Source organism: Macaca fascicularis, chromosome 16 (genome assembly GCF_037993035.2).
Source record: "Macaca fascicularis isolate 582-1 chromosome 16, T2T-MFA8v1.1".
Classification (NCBI taxonomy): domain Eukaryota; kingdom Metazoa; phylum Chordata; class Mammalia; order Primates; family Cercopithecidae; genus Macaca; species Macaca fascicularis.
Window position 1 is genome coordinate 58,254,571 of NC_088390.1, and position 20,501 is coordinate 58,275,071.

Below are 20,501 nucleotides of genomic sequence, written 5' to 3' on the forward strand. Positions count from 1 at the left end.
TCTGTTCTCTGTCCTTCCCTTCTCCCAAGGCCAAGCTGGAAAGGGGCAAGTTTGTGGACCCCCAGTACTTTAAAGCAGACCTCTCCAATGGAGGAAATCCTTAGGGAATATTCCAAATTCCCCACAGCCTCCCCTGTGTGTACTTCTTCTTTTTTTTTTTCTTTTACTTTTTTGAGACAGAGTCTCGCTCTGTCTCGTACAGTGGCGTGATCTCGGCTCACTGTGACCTCTGCCTCCCTGGTTCAAGCAATACTCTGCCTTAGCCTCCCAAGTAGCTGGGATTACACACACTTGCCACCACGCCTGGCTAATTTTTTTTTTTTTTTTTTTGTATTTTTAGTAGAGATAGGGTTTCACCATCTGGTCAAGACCTCCTGACCTCGTGATCTACCCACCTCAGCCTCCCAAAGTGCTGGGATTATAGGCGCGAGCCACCATGCCCGGCAGTACTTCTTTTTTCTCCTCATCCTCATCCTTATAGTCAAGGTTGCTGGAGAAAGCCAGTGATCTCCCAAAAGAAAAAAGTTTTCAGCCAAGCCATGGGATGGCATTGGGGAGAGAAGTGCCCCCACTCCCCATTAGAGCTTTTCACTGCATGGAGTAGCTGAATGGCCATTCCACTTGTGGACATTTTAGAGCTGCCAGGGTGTCATTATTGATGGGCTCTGACCATGATAGAGGTCCCTGCTCCTTCACCAGCACTTGATGCAAGCCCTTTGGAAGGTGTAGCTCTGGGAGTTGTTCACAAATCTTGAGCATTAAATAAAAGATGTGCCTGTGTTTGTGTGCAGAACCGATTGGCCACCAGGAGTAAAATCGTGGGTGGTATGTCCATTCCTAGACACACACAAGCCAGAGAGGCTCCCATTTCTGGATTAATGGAAATCTTCACCCAGCTAGTGACGAGTGCCAGGAAGCAGGTTAAGTCTTCATTCCTTATAAGGCAAGGATGCAATGACTCACAAGACTTAGGAATGGGGTTATTTAGCTCTGTTCTAAAGCAGGAGGAAGCAGCTGTGGCCTTATCTCTTGGACCCTTGTTCAGCTTGCCTGATATAAGAAAAATTGGCCCTAGGACTATTCCCATTAATTCTAGATATGACGCAGGTATTCGTGCTAGCAGTTATATATGTATGATGTATGCATGGTGGGGGGCAATGATTGTAAAGCTGGAAGTTGGATCAAGATGGCCTAAGTACAATTTCTCCTCCTCAGGGATATAGATAATCTCCTTCTCCTTCTCCTTCTTCTTTTTGAGATAGAGTCTCACTTTGTTGCCCAGGCTAGAGTGCAGTGGCGTGATCTTGGCTTGCTGCAACCTCCACCTCTCAGTTCAAGCGATTCTCCTGACCCAGCCTCCCAAGTAGCTGGGATTACAGGCATGCACCACCATGCCCAGATAATTTTTTGTATTTTTAGTAGCAGCAGGGTTGGTCTCGAACTCCTGACTCAAGTGACTCGCCCACCTTGGCCTCCCCAAGTGCTGGATTGCAGGTGTGAGTCACCATGCCTAGCCAGGAATGTTGACAATTTTCTGAAAGGAGGACAATGCAAGAACAATAATTAGATGTAACGCTTCTGAGACTTTTCTCATTATCTATGTTCACTTACCGTAGTTCCCACATGGGATAATTTCCATGCACAGTTCTAACAACAGGAGCCACAGTAAGTGAGGGCTTCCTAGGGACAGCTTGTTAGTGAAGTCAGCACCAGATATTCAGACTCTACTAGTAAAAGACTCCCCAAGGGGCATGTGTCTGGTGGCCTGGGAATAGTCCGACTTGCCCCTTTTCCTGAAAGAAAGCAGAAGAGGATGTGTCCCCAGGTTCCCGGCAAGCAAATGAACCATCCCATAACACTCACCATTCCACTTATTTGGCACTTACAAACCTGACGCCATACAGCAATTTAGTTTATAAGGAACTCTTTGATTACATTACCACATTTAATTTTTACACAAACCCGTGAGATCAGTTAAGGCAGGTTTATTACTATTTTGCAAACAAGAAGCTCATGTTTGGCCGGGTGCAGTGGCTTATGCATGTAATCCCAGCACTTTGCAAGGCTGAGGTGGGAGGATCACTTGAGGTTAGGAGTTTGAGACCAGGCTGGGTAACATAGTGAGACCCTCGTCTCTATAAAAAATATGAAAATTAGCCCAAATGATGGCATGCCCGTGCAGTCCCAGTTACTTGGGAGGCTGAAGTGGGAGAGTCATTTGAGCCTGGGAGGTTAAGGCTGTAATGAGCCATGATCTCGCCATTGCACTCCAGCGTCAGTGACAGAGCGAGACCCTGTCTCAAAACAGAAACAAAAACAAAACAAAACAAAAAAACCCAAAAAACAATCAAGGGTCACAAAAGTTAAATAATGTACCAACTCATCTAAAGCCATAAGACTCTTAGGTGGTAGAGCCAGGACTGGAGTTCAGGTGTTCTGACTCTTAACACAGTGTCTTTCTTGAAACTGCCTTCCTTTTATACACTTTTGTCTAGTAGCTAATTTTCAATTACTTCCTGAGTTTGTCCCCTACAGATTTGTGAGTGCTCAGAGAACATAGACTTTGTCTCTTTCATTTACTAATATTCACTCAGCACTTTGAGTAGTGCCTGATACCTGGGATGTGCTTCATAAAATTATGTTGAGTAAAGACATGAAATAGATTACCAGAGGTGGGACTCTAATTTTGCCTTCTTGGTATCCCTTGCAATTTTTACACAATGGGAGAGTAAACATTATTGGTAAGTATAATGACCTAACATCCAGTGGGGGTGTGATGACCCCCCAGGAAACCATCCACCCTGTAAGGTCATATATTTTAAGGAAGAGGATCCCTGCCATGGCTTCCCGAATTCTAAGCACTAACTCTCTACTCTTAGCCTTTCTCATTATCTTCAATTGCCCCTCTCTCATCCTCAGGGTTAGGACATTTGCCCTTGGAACAGACTGCCTGGAAGTTGAGATCTGTGTCTTTTTTAGGAAATAGGCTCTATGGAGTCTCATAACAATAGCTCTCATCTCCATGTGTTCCCACTGCCACCAGAAATTATAAAATGGTTTGTTTCTCTTGGCAGCCTCCACCCAACGGTTCCCCATGTGTGTGTTGCTTTCTTCAATTTTCCCCTCTACAAAATCTGGTCATGTTTAATAACAATAAATCAGAGGAGAGATTGCAGCCCAGAAGAGAAGTCTGGGGCAGCCGGGGTTTCCACATCTGGGGCCCATTTGAGTTGAAGTGATGACAATTCCTAATAAATGTTAATGGAGAACCTCCTCAGATTCATATACTCCAGCCATAATTTAGCCTGTCTCTATGCCAGATGACCTTTTGAATATCCAGAGTATGCCCAGCATAGCAGCAGCTACAGCCCTGACTGCTTCCAGCATATGAAGTGGAAAAAATAAGGCTTGTTGTTATTGATTACATTTCTCCATTTTCCCTCCCCTGGATTTTTCTTTCAAAGGCTCACAAAGCCTTGGGACTCCCTCAGCCACCCAGGTGGTTAGAGACAAGTCAGCCTGGTTAAAGGATGTTACGCTCTGCTCCTACAGGAGAGCTCCCTAAGAAGTCTGACAGCCAATGCTGGTCGCAGAGGAGACAGAGCTGGACATCAAAATTCTCCCTTTCCGGCCAGGCGCAGCGGCTCATGCCTGTAATCCCAGCAGACAAAGAAAGTAACAAACAAAAACCAAAAAAATAAAACAACAAACAAAAAAGCCCACAAAATTCTCCCTTTTCTTGGCTTCTGAGACCCTCTGCTGATTTTGTTTCTCTATCCCTTTCACCAGCCACGTTTCCCCCACCTGCCCTTGCTAACTAGGCAGTGTACAAGACTGGCTTCAGTCTCTGGCTTTTCTCTTCCTATACCTGTCACCTCCAGGAGTCCAATGACCACAAGTGGTTTTCTGTTCTGACTTCTTTCTGAATGTGTAGTCCTGAATTTCTTTCTTTCTTTTATTTCTTCTTTTGAGACAAGGTCTCACTCTGATCCCCTAGACTGGAGTGCAGTGCTGTGACTTCAGCTCACTGCAGCCTTGACCTCCTGGGCTCAGGTGATTCTCTCACCTCAGCCTCCCAAGTACCTGGGATTACATGTGTGCACCACCATGCCTAGCTAAGTTTTTGTATTTTTAGTAAAGACTGGGTTTTGCTGTGTTTCCCAGATTGGTCTTGAACTCCTGGACTCAAGCAATCCACCCTACTTGGCCTCCCAAAGTGCTGGGACTATAGGCATGAGCCACTGTGCCTGGCCTAGTCCTGAATTTCTACCTAAGGGTTAGGCATTTTCGCTTGATAACCAGCCATTGTCTAAATTCTATCGTCTAAAATACATTATCATTTCTCCCAAACACAGCTGGCCTCTTCTCCAACTTCCATATATCTATTAAGAGCACTTCTATCATTTCAGCTATACAGGTATAAAATCATGGACCTTCCTTAGGCACTCTCTCTCTTCTGCCTCCTTTTCCCATTAGGTGATAGAACTATTGAATCTTCCATCCATCCCAATCTCATTCCTTTTCACCTCCACTGCCACCCTACACTTTAGGCCCTTATTCCTTCACTTTGAAATTACCTTCTAACTGTTCCCTCTCTCTGCTAAACCATCTCTGAACACAGCAATCACATACATCATCTCAAGCCTGTCTTTTTTTTTTTTTTTTTGACACGGAGTCCTGCTCTGTAGCCCAGGCTGGAGTACAGTGGCACAATCTCGGCTCCCTGCAACGTTCACCTCCCAGGTTCAAGTGACTCTTCTGCCTCAGCCTCCTGAGTAGCTGAGATTACATGCCCAGCTATCAAGATGCTGTCTTGATTAGTCCTTCCGCAGCTCAAAATTCCTCAGTGGCTCTTCATTGACTGAGTATTATTATGATTCAAAGTTTTTCATAATTAGGTGCCCATTTACAATGGAGTGAATCTTTATGTTTCCCCCAAATTCATACACTAAAATCCTAGTCCCCAAGGTGATGGTATTAGGAGGTGGGACCTTCGGGAGGCGATTAGGTCCTAACGGTAGAGACCTCGTGAATGGGATTAGTGCCCTCATAAAAGAGGTGGTCCCAGAGAGTTAGCTTGCTTTTCCCACCATGTAAGGACACAGCAAGAAGGCATCACCTGTGAAGAAGTAGGCTTTTGCCAGCCACCAAATCTGCTAGCCCCTTGATCTTGGACTTCCCAGCCTTCAGAATTGTAAGAAATAAATTTCTGTTGTTTATAAGCCACCCAGTCTATGGTATTTTGTTGCAGCAGCTGGAACAGAGTAAGACACCACGGAACTACTTAAGATCACATAGTGTGGAAGCCAGATGTTTAGACTGTAAATCCTATCTGGTTTTCACTATTTCCCCCTTACCTGGTCTAGTGGCATGCCTTATTAGAAAGAATTTATTTAACAAAATTTTTTTGGCCAGGCACAGTGACTCACGCCTGTAATCCCAGCACCCACTGAGAAGGGTGAATCACCTGAAATCAGGAGTTTGAGACCAGCCTGGCCAACATGGTGAAACCCTGTCTCTACTGAATTTTTTTTTTTTTTTTTTTTGTGACTGCTACATGCCAGAGTTTGCTGAGTACTGGAGGATAAAGTTGTGAACATGACAAACATTGTTCCTGCCTTTATGGAAACACTTTCTAATGGGGGAGACAGACAAATAAACAGAAAGAAAATAGGCAAATAAAATAATTGCAAACTGCTAGGAAATAAATAATTTATAAACTGCTAGGAAAGAAAGCTAAGAGAAAATAAGTCAGTTCTATAATTTTTTTTTTCCCTTGAGGCTGAATCTTGCTGTTACCCAGGCTGGAATGCAATGGTGCGATCTTGGCTCACTGCAACCTCCACCTCCTGGGTTCAAGAGATTCTCCTGCCTCAGCCTCCCAAGTAGCTGGGATTACAGGTGCACGCCACCACACCCAGCTAATTTTTTGTATTTTTAGTAGAGACAGGGTTTCACCATGTTGGCCAGGGTGGTCTCGAACTCCTGACCTCATGATCTGCCTGCCTCAGCCTCCCAAAGTGCTGGGATTACAGGCATGAGCCACCGTGCCTGGCCCAGTTCTATAATATTTTAATTAGGCTTCCAAATTCTTATCTCTCCCTTTGCTACTTTTCTGGTTCCTGAAGATGATCACTTCTTAAGGACCCACCTTTTAATAGCTCCAATAAGGAAAAGCATAAATGATACTTTGTAAATACAAATAATTCCCTGAATGTACCTCTGTTTTATTCATCTAAATGTATATTAAACAATTCAAGCTAGATTTGGACATTTAGAATCAAGAATATAATCTAGTGATTCCTCATTTGGACCACAAATGAGATAGATCTTTGCATTAATGCATGAGGGATTTAGGTTAGACACAATGAAGAACTTTGCAGCAAAAGTTCAGTGGAACAGGTACCTGAGGGAGTGTATCAACTTTACTAAAATAGTGCTGCATAACAAATAATCTAAAATCTCAGAGATTTATAACATTTATTTTTTGCTCACAGGTTTGTGGATCGGCTGCAGTGATTCTGTTCCAGGTTGTGAATCTTGTTCAGGTCTGCTCCATGTAACTTCTCATTCTGGGGCTCAGGCCGAAGTGACAACGGCATGCTCTTCTCATGGCAAAGGGTAGAGGTGCAAGAAACCAAGCTTAACCAAGCAAGTAGAGTTAAAGCCTCTGTTTACATTCCATTGGCCAAAAAAAGTCACATGGCTAGACCTATCATCAATGGAGTGGGGAAATTTGCTCCCCCCATGGAGGAGAATAGAGGAGAATGAATGTTTGCTGAGCAATAATACACTCCACCACAGGGAGGTTATGGAGTTTCCTTCACAAGTGGTCTTTACAAATAGAAGAGGTTGTTATCTCTCTGGGTTCCTCTGGGTACCATATTACTTGAAGTATAGCAAAGGAAGACCAGAAGACATGATTTCTTAAAGATGCCTATTTTGGTACAAGGGCAATGTAATTTGTGTTTGATATCTGGTTGCCACTGAAGCCCCTTTTCTTTTCCACCAGAGCTGTGCCATGGGGGTGATTTCCAGGCTAAGTCTTAATATCAGAGTCTCTGCGTGATTGTATACAAGTGACAGTCACACAGCAAACATAAATACAGATGGCTCTGATACCATCGGGGAACAGTATTCCTGCCATCGGGCCAGTTTTGTCTGCTGCTACAGCGCAGTTAACTCTGGAATGAAATTGGAAAGCTAACTGATGGTCAGAGGGGACTGGGAAGATTTTCATTTGTAACTGAGACAGGCAGGCTCAGCAAAAGGTGATGCAAGAGCAGATTTTACCATAGGCTAGGTAAATTCAGCTAACAAACATGCATGCATGGTATTGAATCACTTAAGGATCTTAATATTTGAAAGTATTCAAATGGAAAGACGTGATTGTGCACTCACACCCTCAGCGGTTTTTGACTCCAAGGCTTCATATTCTGTACCCTTGGCACCCTTGGTGATAACCTTTCCTTCTCCTACCTCAGCGTGCTCATTCTCCCTTTTCTCCCTCCCCAATATCTGTTATCAGGAACTCCTTAGGTCCTACTGAAAGTGTAGTTCCCAGACCAGCAGTACCTGGTCTCAGGTGCATCACCTGAGAACCTGTTAGAAATGCAAATTTTGGCGTGCATTCCCCAGACTTGCTGAATTAGGATCTCTGGGTTTGAGGTGGGGAACAGTTGTCTCAGAAAACTGTGTTTTCATAAGCTCTTCAGGTGAGAACTTAAGCACATACACAGAAGTTTGAAAACTACGGCAATTCTGACTCAGTAGGTCTGGGTGAAAGCCATGACTTGTGTTTCTAATAAGCATGCAGATTACACTGATGCTGCTGCCTGTGGACCACACTTTGAGTAGCACTGCTTTAGAACTCAATTACATACACATGAAACGATGGCCAACAGTCAGAAAGTCCGGCATGAGGAGGTAACCGTTTGAGCTAACTCCGACCCGTACAGTCAAAAGCCTTACTGGTCCTAAGTGGATAGGATCAAAATCTTAGAGAATAAAATGAGTCACTAATGGTGGAATTTTAGGCAACAGCCACCAGGGTTTTTTTTATAAAGTATGTTTTGGGCTGGGCATGGTGGTTCACACTTATAATCCAAGAACTTTGGGAGGCCAAGACAGGCGGATCGCTAGAGGCCAAGAGTTTGAGACCAGCCTGGTCAACATGGCGAAACCCCATCTCTACTAAAAATACAAAAATTAACTGGGTGTGGTGGAGTATGCCTGTAATCCCTGCTATTCAGGAGGCTGAGGCAGAAGAATTGCTTGAACACAGAGGTGGAGGTTGCAGTGAGCCAAGATTGCATCACTGTACTCCAGCCTGGCAACAGAGCAAAACCTGTCTCAAAAAAAAAAAAAAAAAAAAAGGAAATGGGTATTTTGGTCAGAGGGTGGGCCTGGAGCCTCTGAAGCCACACTGTATGTGATTACTTTCCATCCCATATACAGAACCCGTCCTGTCTATGGATGATTAAAGAATGAATGCAGCATGGGGGGAAAGCACTGGGCTGGGAGTGAGGAGATTGGGGTTCCAGTTCTTGCCCTGTCACTGAGAGTGTGCACATGGTTGGGTCCCTTACCTCTCTCATACTCATCTATAAACTGAAAAAATGAACTGATGAGAGATATACAATCTCTAGCATCCCTGCTCCACTGTGTCCCCTTTTTTGCCTTGGTTTTTCAAAAATATTGTGGTCTACGTAGTAGGTGTATATACTTATGAGGCACATGAGATATTTTGGTACAGACACGCAATGTGTAAGAATTACATCATGGAAAATGGGTATCCATCCCCTCACGCTTTTATCCTTTGTGTTACAAACAATACAGTTATTCTCTTAGTCGTCTCAAAATGTACAATTAAAGTATTATTGACTATAGTCCCCCTGTTGTGCTATCAAATACTAGGTCTTATTCGTTTTTTCTGTTTTTTTTCTTTTGTCCATTAACCATCCCACCTCCCTCCCAGGCCCCCACTACCCAGCCTCTGGTAACCATCCTTCCACCATCTCCAGGAGATCAAGTGTTTTCTTAGATCCCACAAATAAGTGAGAATATGCGATGTTTGTCTTTTTCCATCTCTTTAAAAATTACACAAGGTTATGATTACCTTAGCAACGTTTTCCTCTCCGGACGAGTAAGCAAGTCTCAAAAAATGGTAAACCAAAGCTGCAGAATTGAGGGCCCATAGAGTTGAATGCTGTGAACCACGAGTAGAGTTGCACCCGACTCTAACCATCCCACCACACCCGCCTTAGTGCCTACTCAGGGTGGGAGTCTCCACTTCCCACTTCCTAACTGGGTGACTTGGGGTAAATCACTCTCTCTCCTGGAGCTGTGGTTTTCTATTCCATAAAATGAAGATGAAAATAACACCTACCTAATAGGGTTGTTGTGAGGTTTAAAATCATTAATACATGTCAGGTGCTAAGGACAGTGTCTGGCACGAGAAGAGCATTCGATAAATGTCAGGGACTATTACACCAGGAGGAGGAGGGGCCGTCCTCATCAGCCCGCGCCACAGACTGTTGAAATCTCGAGCCCAAGCTGCTGGTCTTCCTCTGTCCTGTAGGTGGCTCCTCCCCGCGTTGAGCGCGCCACCTGCGTCCTGGAGCGCCTCGAGAAAGCGGAAAGAAGTTTTCACATCTCTGCTTGGTTTAGGATTGCTAGAGTGGGATCTTCTGCAGTCACCTGAAGCCTGTGCCCAGGACAACCAGGTTTTGGGATTCGATTTCCTTCCTGGAGTGGCTTTGAATCCATTTCCCGCTGCACCCCACACCCGTCACCTGGGCGCCTCCCCTGCACCCGCAACCCGGAAAGACTCCTGGGATGATTGCACTCCCAGCACCTGAGGTAGGGAGTTGAGTGGGAATTTCTTTCCTGCCCGGTTAAAATGACAAATTGGTACATGAGTGCTTAATGAAAGATGCTGGAAACGTCCGTGGAGATCAGAAAAATCGCCTCTCCGAGCTGACAGCCAGGCCATCTGCATTCCCGCATTCCTATTAATTCCTTAACAATAAACGACAGGAGCGCCTAGAGGGTTAACAGCTTAATTTAATCTCTGAGATTCCTTCCTGGAGCATTGAGAATTAGAAAGGCATTTACACAACGTAATCTGCACACCTGATTTTTCCCCACTTGATGTGTCTGGGACTAGTCACACCTATTTCTGACACATCTCCAGACAGAGGCTCTGCCCCTCTGACTGATGACTGCATAGTCAACACAAGTTGCTGTGGACTCTGAACCACGCGACTGGACTCCTAGTGTCACAAGATTTGGCTTCTTAGCAGCTGTCCCCAAAGTTGCTTTACATTATGTTCCCAGTGCCTTTCAGGGACAGGAAGGTCCCCAAATAGAGATAGAAATGTGGTGCCCAGTTGGGAGTGCATTTCCTTCCCTGGTGGGAAGCAAGGCAAAAATGGGGAGAGGTAAGTGGTAGCAGCAAGCAGCTTGGAGAGCTGTGAGGTCAGGTTTTGAGAGTCCCTGGCAGATCGAGAACTATTCTTTGGAAATGCTTGATTCTTTTTTTTTTTTTTTTTTTTTTTTTTTTTTTTTTTTTTTTTTGAGACGGAGTCTCGCTCTGTCACCCAGGCTGGAGTGCAGTGGCCGGATCTCAGCTCACTGCAAGCTCCGCCTCCCAGGTTCACGCCATTCTCCGGCCTCAGCCTCCCGACTAGCTGGGACTACAGGCGCCCGCCACCTCGCCCGGCTAGTTTTTTGTATTTCTTAATAGAGACGGGGTTTCACCGTGTTAGCCAGGATGGTCTCGATCTCCTGACCTCGTGATCCACCCGTCTCGGCCTCCCAAAGTGCTGGGATTACAGGCTTGAGCCACCGCGCCCGGCCTGGAAATGCTTGATTCTAATGCCAGTCCTCTCATTTTATGGCTAAGGAAACTGAGACTTGGAAATGTCTAATAAATTTGTTTAGGCCCTATGTCCAGGTAATGTCAGAGCCCCAAAGTAGAATTCAGGTCTTTTTACTCCTGGACAAATACTTGTTTCACGATAAGGTTGGAAAATAGATTTCATCTTACATGGTAACTCCCATCATTGGCTGGTAGGGACTGCCCAGGGCCCTATGGGCTTCTCAGGGTATGTCCAGGCATAGCAGGAAAAGCCTTAGTGACCATTTGAAGATGTCTTCCAGGAACAGGGAAGGAGCAAAGGTGCCAGATATTTGCTATCCCTGCATTTTTCATGCTGTTTCCTTCAGGTTAAAGCATTTAAAGGCTCTATTAAAATGGAAATGTTAGCTGAGAGGAGTAATGCATTAGGCCATTATCTGTCATTAACACCTTGGGTAAAACACACTGAAGATTAGTTTGCTAGTTGTCCAGCAGTCCCTGAAGGAATGAGAGTTTTGACCCAGATAGGGGCCAGGGAAATGACACACAGCCCTGCCCATAGGGGTGAAATATTTGGAAGCCCATTGCAGATAGGAATTAGGTTGAACACACGGGATATCTAGTGGAAAGAACTCTGAGGGACCAAGTTAGGGAAAGAAGTGACCCTGAAGACATTTTTGCACAATTCTCTCTTGGCTTACCTTGTATAACATGGTTTCTACCAGTCACACTGCTTGATCCTTCGTTTCTCCACCTGTAAAATAAAATTAAAATTTTAAATACCAAGGCTTGGTTCCTACCCCAAGTCAACTAAATCAGAATGCCCAGGAATGGGACCCTGCTCTCCCTTTCCCCTAACACTTCTCTATAGAACATTCTGGTCTTGGTATTAGTCATCATACTGAAACAGGAAATTTTCCTTGACCCCTTCATGGACCTTGCAACAGGGGTGCCTCACTTACTCAGCCCTCAGCTCTCAATCCCTCACAGGAGGAAGAGCATGCAAGTGAGCAGGTGCAGGAGCCAGAGTGAGTGCTTTCAGGTGCTTGCAGGAGCACAACTGTGCAGCCCTGCAGCAGCATCTGGGGGGTGCCTGCAACCCCTGAAGACCCAGAGGGCGTGTGTTACAGTGTGCTCTTTTAGCTTTGCTGTCCATGAATGGCTTAAGTGTTAACAGCTCAGTGGAGGGTCAGTGTGACAACCTTTTGCACCCATACCTGAGTCCTTGCAAACTAGGTTGCATGAAAAAATTGAAGGGCGATGAATGTGGAGAATTTTATTGCTGATAAAAGTGGCTGTCAGCAGGATGGGGAGCTGGAAGGGGGATGGAGTGGGAAGGTGATCTTCCCCTGGAGTCCAGCAGTCCCCTGCTGGACACTTCTCCAAAGTCCCACCATCAAGTCCCACCTCTGAAGTCAAGCTGTTTCTTTCCAATGTCTGGCTACTTCTTCTCTTCTCTCCTTCTTTGCCCCCTGCCAGTTGAGCCAGGGGACTTAATGGGTACAGGATGGGGGGTGAGGCAGGTCATGGGTGATTTTGGAAAAGGCAACATTTGAGCGGGAAAATAGGAATGCATGGTCTCACTTTGGACCGCGGTTCTAGGCTTGAGGGTGAGGCTTCGCCAGGGACCCTGCCCTTTTCTGCCTAGAATTTCCCTGCTTCCTGCCCCTACCAATACCATCCTGTCCTTACCCACACACTAACATATTTTATATACTTACAGTGATACAGGCTCTGTATCATTTTATATTTTCAATGTGTCAAAATGCAGAAGCAGGTAACAAAAAACTGAAAGCGTCAATAAAAGTTCTTACTCTCTCACAAAATAAGAAATGTAGAGGTCCTATTTTGGTTCATCAGCTGAAAAATACTATGACTGACCAGGCTTCTTTCATCCTTTTGCTTTTCTACCTTCAGTGTTGGCTCTTGGTCTCTAGGCTTGCATGGTTGCCATGGTTGAAGAAATCATGTGCTCATACAACTATACTAATAGACATGAATGAAAGAATAGGAACCTCATGCATACTCACCCTTTTAACTAGAATAAAAATGTCCTCAGACATCTCCCAGTAGTCTTCTCCTTACCTCTCCTTGGCCAGAACTGTGTCATGTGGCCTAATAGAATCTGAATGTTTGTGTCCCTTCAAAATTTATAAATTGAAACCTAATCCTCAGTGCAATATATTAAGAGGTAGAACCTTTAGGAGGTGATTAAGTCATGAGGGTGGAGCCCTCATAAATTAGATTAGTACCTTTGTAAGAGGCCCAAGGGAGCTTGTTCACTCCTTCCATCATGTGAAGATGCAGCAAGAATGCACCATCTATGAAGCTGAGAACACGACTTCATCTGAATCTGCTGGTACCTTGATCTTGGACTTCCCAGGCTCCAGAACTGTGTGCAATAAGTTTCTCTTGTTATGAATTATCCAGTCTGAGGTATTTTGGTGTAGCAGCATGAATGGACTAAGACAAGGCCATTCCTAGTTGTAAGGGAAACTGAGAAAGCAAGAATCTGGTTTTTCAGTCTCTGTCATGAGAGGCAGCTCTGCCAGAAGTATATTTGATAAGCAGTAAGTATATTTGAGAAAACATGGGGCAAAATTAAATATCTGTAACAACAGTTGAGGACTTAAATGCAGCTGCTACTTTATATACTACTTTCTTAACTAACTAAAGCCATTTTCTTCATATCTGTGGTTCTAGCTCCTGAGACCACAATCTCCTACCTAGGCAGGAAGTATAAAAGAAGATCAAGGCCATTTAGACGTGTTTGTTAATTTGTGCTGTGACTATAAATGTCTTCCTGAACAGCAGAATCTTGTCATCTGGGATCTGATTCCTCCACTTCATCTTGCTAACTAACCTCACGGTGTTTAGACCTTCATCATACTCTTGAACAAGGGAGACTGCCCACTTTCTGGGATCTGTGCTTTCATCTCTAGATCCCCAGACCTGGTGTGTGTCTGTCTTTGACATCTGCATAGCTCTCTAGTGATCTTATCTCCCTGACAGGCAAACCAGGTTCTGCTGCGGGGTGTGTGAAAAAAGGCATGACTATAGTTATACATCTGAGTATCTACGGAACAAGCCAAACATGTAAATATTCAGGAGATACCAAACCAAGGAACCATCAGTGGAATTAATCAAATTAGGGCTAGCTCCTGGCAAAATTTGACATTTTAAAAAAAGGCCTTTGGTTAATGGGTTAATATCCTTAATGTGTAAAGAGTTCTTACAAATATATGTAAGAACAAAGGGACAAATATCCCTAAAGAAAAATGAATAAAAAGTAGAACAAGGCAATTTATAAAAGAAGTAATATGAAAGGCCAGTACATACGGTTTTAAAAGTTTATCCTGGCTGGGCATGGAAGCTCATGGTTGTAATCCCAGCACTTTGGGTCACTTGAGCTCAGGAGTTTCAGACCAGCTTAGGCAACCTGGTAAGACCCCATCTCCACAGAAATAAAAATAAAAATAAAAATTAGCCAGATGCCATGGTGCACACCTGTAATCTCAGCACTTTGGAAGGCCGAGGTGGGCGAACTGTTTGAGCCTCCGGAGTTCAAGACCAGCCTGGGCAACATGAAGAAACCCTGCCTCTACAAAAAAAACAAAACAAAACTAAACTAAAAATTAGCCAGGTGTGGTGGTGCATGCCTATAGTCCTAGCTACTTGGGAGGCTGAGTTGGGAAGATCACTTGAGCCTGGGAGGTTGAGGCTGCAGTGAGTTGTGATGACCACTGCACTCCAGCCTAGGGTGGGCAGGGGACAGAGTGATACCCTGCCTCAAAAAAACAAAACAAAACAAAAACCCCATAAAGCTCATCCTTACCAATAATCAAATAAATGTTATTTAAAACAACATACCAATTTGTCAACTTGACAAAGGTTTAAGAAGGTTCTAAAAACTGTAATATATAATATGCTAGATAAGATTAATTCCCACTTGATATTCATCCCCACTATTTCTGGTGTGCTTTTTTGGACTGCAGAGGCTGTAAAGTAAAATACTACATCTTCCAGACTCCCATGTAGCTAGGATTCTGGATGTGAATTGGGTTCTGCAAGTTAAACGCACTTTGCTGAGATTTGTATGATGCTGCCTGCTGCTGTGCAGAGGCTTTAGCCATGATTCTTTTGGGTTAGATCCTTCAAATAGTTGAGTCCTGTGGTAAATAATAGGCTTCATAATAACTAATGTGTAGGATGCTTTAAATAAGATAGAAGGCTGGGCGTGGTGGCCTGTAATCCCAGCACTTAGGGAGGCCCAGGTGGGTGGATCATGAGATCAGGAGTTTGAGACCAGCCTGGCTAACATGGAGAAACCCCGTCTCTACTAAAAATACAAAAAATTTGCTGGGCGTGGTGGCACGCACCTGTGATCCCAGCTACTGGGAAGGTTGAGGCAGGAGAATCTCTTGAACCCAGGAGGTGGAGGTTGTAGTGAGCCGAGATCATGCCATTGCACTCCAACCTGAGTGACAGAGCGAGACCCCACCTAAAGAAAAAAAAAAAATAGAAAAGAATATTTCCTGTATATTAGCTCAAGGAAGTAAATTATTTTCTCCCAATTTTGGCTCTAACTTCATGGCCTTGAACAGGTCACCTACCTCTCTGGATTTCAGTTTCCTCATCTATGCGGTGAAAGATGTATTAGATTACTTCTGCTGCCTCCAACATTCTAGCCCTATACCAATCAAACACAGGGCTAGCTCATTTCTCTTTAGGAGCATCTGTCATTCAGGTGACCCTAACTTGGCTTGAAGATCAGTGGGGAACCCCAGACTCCTGTTGTGGCAGATCAAATTTCATTTCCTTGGTCAACTCATTTGGTCACAGTAGAGACCACATGTACTTGCAGTGTTAGTATTTATGTGTTTTTGCCATTTTAGTTCCGTGACTCTTCTACACAAGTGGGTAGGTCATGTGGTTTTAGGGCGCCTAGGTCAGGGTCCTTAAAACTCTCCTGCCAATGATTTCCCATCTGCCCCCACCTTATCCTGAATGCTGGCATAATGCATTCACCATTAGAAATGGCTCTATTAGGTCAAGGAATTGTTTCTAGTTAAAGTGAAAATACATTATTAAAAGAAGTAATACATTAATATATTAACCTCGGCTAACCTCATTAGCACTTATTACACATGAGATTAGCTAACTGGTTATCATTTTGGAGGTCAGGGAGCAGATCTGGAGGAGAAAGGGAGCCTAGGCTTGACAAAGTTTGACTGGGGGAAAGGGTTCCCGAGAAAAGCAAGATTAGGTGAGGTGCTACAATGGGACACACTGGGAACCTTGGGGACAGCATGAATGTGTGAATGTACTTCTTTCTTTATTTTTTTGAGCCCAGGCTGGAGTGCAGTGGTGTAATCTCGGCTCACCGCAACCTCTGCCTCCCAGGTTCAAGCAATTCTCCTGCCTCAGCTTCCACAGTAGGTGGGATTACAGGCGCACTCCACCACGCCCAGCAAATTTTTGTATTTTTAGTAGAGACGGGGTTTTGCCATATTGGCCAGGCTGGTCTCGAACTCTTGACCTCAGGTGATTCACCCACCTAAACCTCTCAAAGTGCTGGGATTACAGGTGCAAGCCACCACGCCAAGTTGAATGTACTTCTTTCCTTCGTTCAAACAAATAAACATTTATCAAGTGTTCATTATATACTAGGCACTCTGTCAGGTGTTGTGGATACAGAGATGAGTGAAAATTAGTTGTGATTCCTAGGGAGATATGATCTAGTTGGGGAGAGGGATCAAATGTAAAATAGGCAAGAAAGTACTACGCACACACACACACAGATGTATATGTATACATGTATACATCTTCAGTGCATGCACAAGATAAAGAGTGGCAAATTCTTGGGAGGCATCAGAACAAATTTCACGGAGTCAGTATTTCTTTCCTTCTTCATATGAAGAAGGAGCTGTGAGGAGAAGGGAGGATGAACAAGCTGCAGCTACCTCATTATTTTTATCTAGGGCCAGCCTTGATAAGGGAAGTGAAAACTCTTCTTTGTGATTGGATAATGAGACAAATAAATTTATAGAAGAATTGGAGGCAGAGTCCCATTTGAATCCTATCCTTTGACCTTTGGAGAGCAGGCTGTCTACCCAGCATCTGAGAGTCACCAGTAGCAACATGGGGCACAGCTTTTGGTGGCTGAGAGCATGGGCTTTGCTCTCAGACTCTCTGGGTTTGAGCCCTGGTTCTTTGACCTTGGGCAAAGTACTTAAACCATCCATGGTTCCGGTTTTCTTGTTTGTAAAATGGGGAAGAAAATAACACCTGTTTCATGGAGTTGGGAGAATTAAACGTAATAACACTGGGGCCCAGAAAAGTGGTTTGGTTATGTCATGTAGTAAGTTAATGGTAGAGCTGGGACAAGAGTCCCGGATGCCTGATTCTTGGTTTAGGGCTGTTTCAACTTATAACTTACACTGCTAGGATATTATAGATTTGTATTCCTGAGAACACACTTCAACTACCTACAAATCATCTTACTTTTCTCAATAGTTAGACCAGAGAACTATCTTTATAATCCATGGCCTATGTTTTATTATGTGTTTTGTTTTGTTTTTGATTTTTGTTTGTTTGTTTTGAGACTGGCTCTCACTGTCACCCAGGCTGGAGTGCAGTGAGTGGCATGATCACAGCTCACTGCAATTTTGAACTCCCAGGCTCAAGTGATCCTCCTACCTCAGCCTCCCAAGTAGCTGGGACTACAAGCATGTGCCAGCATGCCTGGCTAGTGGTTTTTAGTTTTTGTAAAGATGTGGTCTCATTATGTTGCCCAGGTTGGTCTTGAACTCTGGAGCTCAAGCAGTCCTCTCGCCTCTCAAAGTGCTGGGATTACAGGCATGAGCCACTGTGCCTGGCTCTGTGTAATTTTTTTTTAATAATAAAAATTAAGAACTGACATGAACAGATGTCCATGATATAGTAAATGGAAATGCAACTATTAGATGTGTCCCTTTTTGTTTAAAGTTTTGGATATTTCCCTAAGGTTTAGCTGGATGTATTTTTCTATGGTCACTCTTGACTCAAGTAGCTAGTGAACACCCAAGAATTTAATGATATAATAACCACATCTGTTAATTTTTATAAGTTGGCTTTCATGCCTTTATAACTCATAACAACCATAAAGTTATAAATTTACTTTCTTATTCTTTTTAACTATTACAGTGTTGCATAGTATCTATGCATCATAATTTTATAATTTATTTACCCAATTCCTTATTGACAATATTTAGGTTATCTCTGAATTTCAAAAAGTTGCAGTGAAATTCCTCACACATACATCCTTTTGCATATCTGTGAGCATTTTTGTGGGATAGATTCCTAGAAGTGAAATTGCTGGATCAAATTTTGAGATACATTCATCCTCATATTCTTCTTTTGTTGCTGAGACAAAAATGAATAAACTTCAACATCTATACATAACTTTGTAGTCTATTAAGGTTTTTACACACAGAAAGTTACTTAAACTTTTAAACATCTGTGTGGGTTTATGGATGGGAAAATGAGGCTTAAATAAGTTAGTTATTTGCTCATTCTTAGGGCTAGGGAGTGTACAGTCAGATTTGAAAACTAAGCCTTCTCACTCTAGGTATAGGGCTAAAAGTCCCCAGTGAAAACACAGAAATAAACTATTAACAAAGACAACAGGAATGTGAATACATTTTCTTTGGGCATAAGAGCCCACCAGTTGGTCTGTTGGTAGCTATCAGCTGAAGCAAAAATATCATCTGGCCCTTACCCTGATGCCTTACTGAAGAGAGCACCAGCTTTTCTGTCAGAAGCCATCTCCATCTTCACAAGCCTTTTTTTTTTTTTTTTTTTTTTTTCTTTTTTTGAGACAGGGCTTCACTCCATTACCCAGGCTAGAGTGCAGTGATACAATCTCAGCTCACGGTGCTGCCTTTACTTCCCGGGCTCAATCGATCCTCCCACCTCAGCCTCCTGAGTAGCTGGGATGACAGGCATCCACCACCACACCTGGCTAATTTTTGTGTTTTTTGTAGAGATGGGGTTTCGCCATGTTGCCCAGGCTGATCACGAACTCCTGGGCTCAAGCAATCTGCTTGTTTCAGCTTTCCAAAGTGCTGGGATTACAGGTATGAGCCAGCGTGTCCAGCCCATAGGTCTTTATTTCCTGTGCAAGTCTCCCAAACCAGATGTCCCCTGTCCCTCTGAGATGAGGCACCTTTGGTGAAAAGTGGATGTTTTTAGATAGAGGTAGAGCATGTCTAAGAGTCCAAACCTTTAAATTATCTTGAGAACACTTTGGTTGTATCTCCAGAAATGATCACTGCCATAGTCTGCCATGGTGACAAGAGGTTCAAAGGGTGTTGAGAAAACTATTTGTGTCCCAGATGCAGAGGAGAGGAGAAGCCCTGAGATATGTAAATTAGACCTACTGGACGGGCCTTTATGAGCAAAAAAGCTGTATGCGTGTGAGGGGAGAATGTGGCATGAGACAGTTTTTCTTCTGGACACAAGGAACCCTGTTCTGGTGAGCATCCTGCTCTGCTCCAAGGACCTGCATTTCAACTTGCCAGAGGATTTTTAGCATGACCTGGCCCCATGAATGTCCAGTGACAGTAAAGATATCCCTAGATAAACATTTCTTTTTTTTTCTCTCCACCAGGGCCCTGTCCATGCTAACTTTTTTTAAACTTTTCAAACCAATTGATGGTAAAGCATACATCAAGTCTTACTCAGTTTAATAGACATTTAGCGGGTGCCTACTATGTGTAAGGCCCTGTGGATGCAAAGCTGAAGAATACACAGAGATCTCTGCAGAAAGACTAGGGGGGCTTCTGTAGCACCTCCATTCTCAGTCACCCAATCCTACCCAACCACAGTATCTCTTGGGAGCAGATGCTGCTGATGTGGGCAAAGCAGAGTTAGCAAAGGCATGACTTGTCACACACCACTGCCGCAATCCGTGGCTGTAAGGGGGCCTCAGCGACCTTTTGGGCCTGGGCTGTTTGGTTCAGCTTCCTCTTCTGAGACCCCATCTCCTAGCTGCACATTATGCTAGCAGGACCCAGAGAGATTTATTTGGTGACCTTTCTGGATGCAGAATCCAAGCAGGGGGAGGGAGAAAATTAGCTCCGAAGCGGTTAATTTTACTGGCTCCTAAATTGATAAGCGGTGGTACGTCAGTCTGAAATGAACTCGCCTTGTTCGACGGGGTTCTAAGACAGCGGAACTCAATCAACAGCGGGCCGCACGGTTCAAGGCTGCAATTCATCCCGCCGTGCCTCTGAAAAATGGGAGGTGACAGTTCATTTTGCCAGTGACAGTCTGTCGGTCTCGCTCGCTGCTTCTCCTGTCGATTGCCTGGCTGAGGTGAAGTGCAGCTCAGAGACACCCTCGTTTGGTATTCTACTCAGCTGAGCAGGATGGTCCCAGGACCCAAGGTGTGCAAATCTTACTGCCCCTACAGCTTGTCTTCTTCCCTTCTGGGAAGCTCTGAACTGCTCATGCATGATTATGGGTCCCAGGAGTCATCTTCCCACTTCCTGTCCTTCACCTTTCCCTCCAACCTTCACTTCCGGTGGACTGGGCTTCCTCCTGTCGCTGGGACCTTGTGAAACAAAGCTAACCTGTTCAGGAGCCTTCCAGCCTACCA

At 44.2% G+C, this 20,501-nt stretch overlaps 1 protein-coding gene and 1 long non-coding RNA gene across 2 annotated transcripts in view; one reads left to right on the plus strand and one right to left on the minus strand.

Moving 5' to 3' along the window:
- Positions 1-959: 959 nt before the first annotated feature.
- Positions 960-20,393, minus strand: LOC135967681 (uncharacterized). Its single transcript, XR_010581852.2, has 6 exons — positions 19,291-20,393; positions 18,621-18,725; positions 13,114-13,253; positions 12,079-12,333; positions 11,563-11,615; positions 960-1,534 (listed from the first exon to the last, which is right to left on the minus strand). It is a non-coding gene; the product is annotated as an uncharacterized lncRNA (long non-coding RNA).
- Positions 9,614-20,501, plus strand: part of SKAP1 (src kinase associated phosphoprotein 1) — a 329,438-nt gene continuing 318,550 nt past the window's right edge. The window contains exon 1 of the mRNA XM_045374939.3: positions 9,614-9,861. Within this exon, the coding sequence (XP_045230874.1) occupies positions 9,838-9,861 (24 nt within the window). The 5' untranslated portion in view covers positions 9,614-9,837. The remainder of the gene's footprint in view (positions 9,862-20,501) is intronic.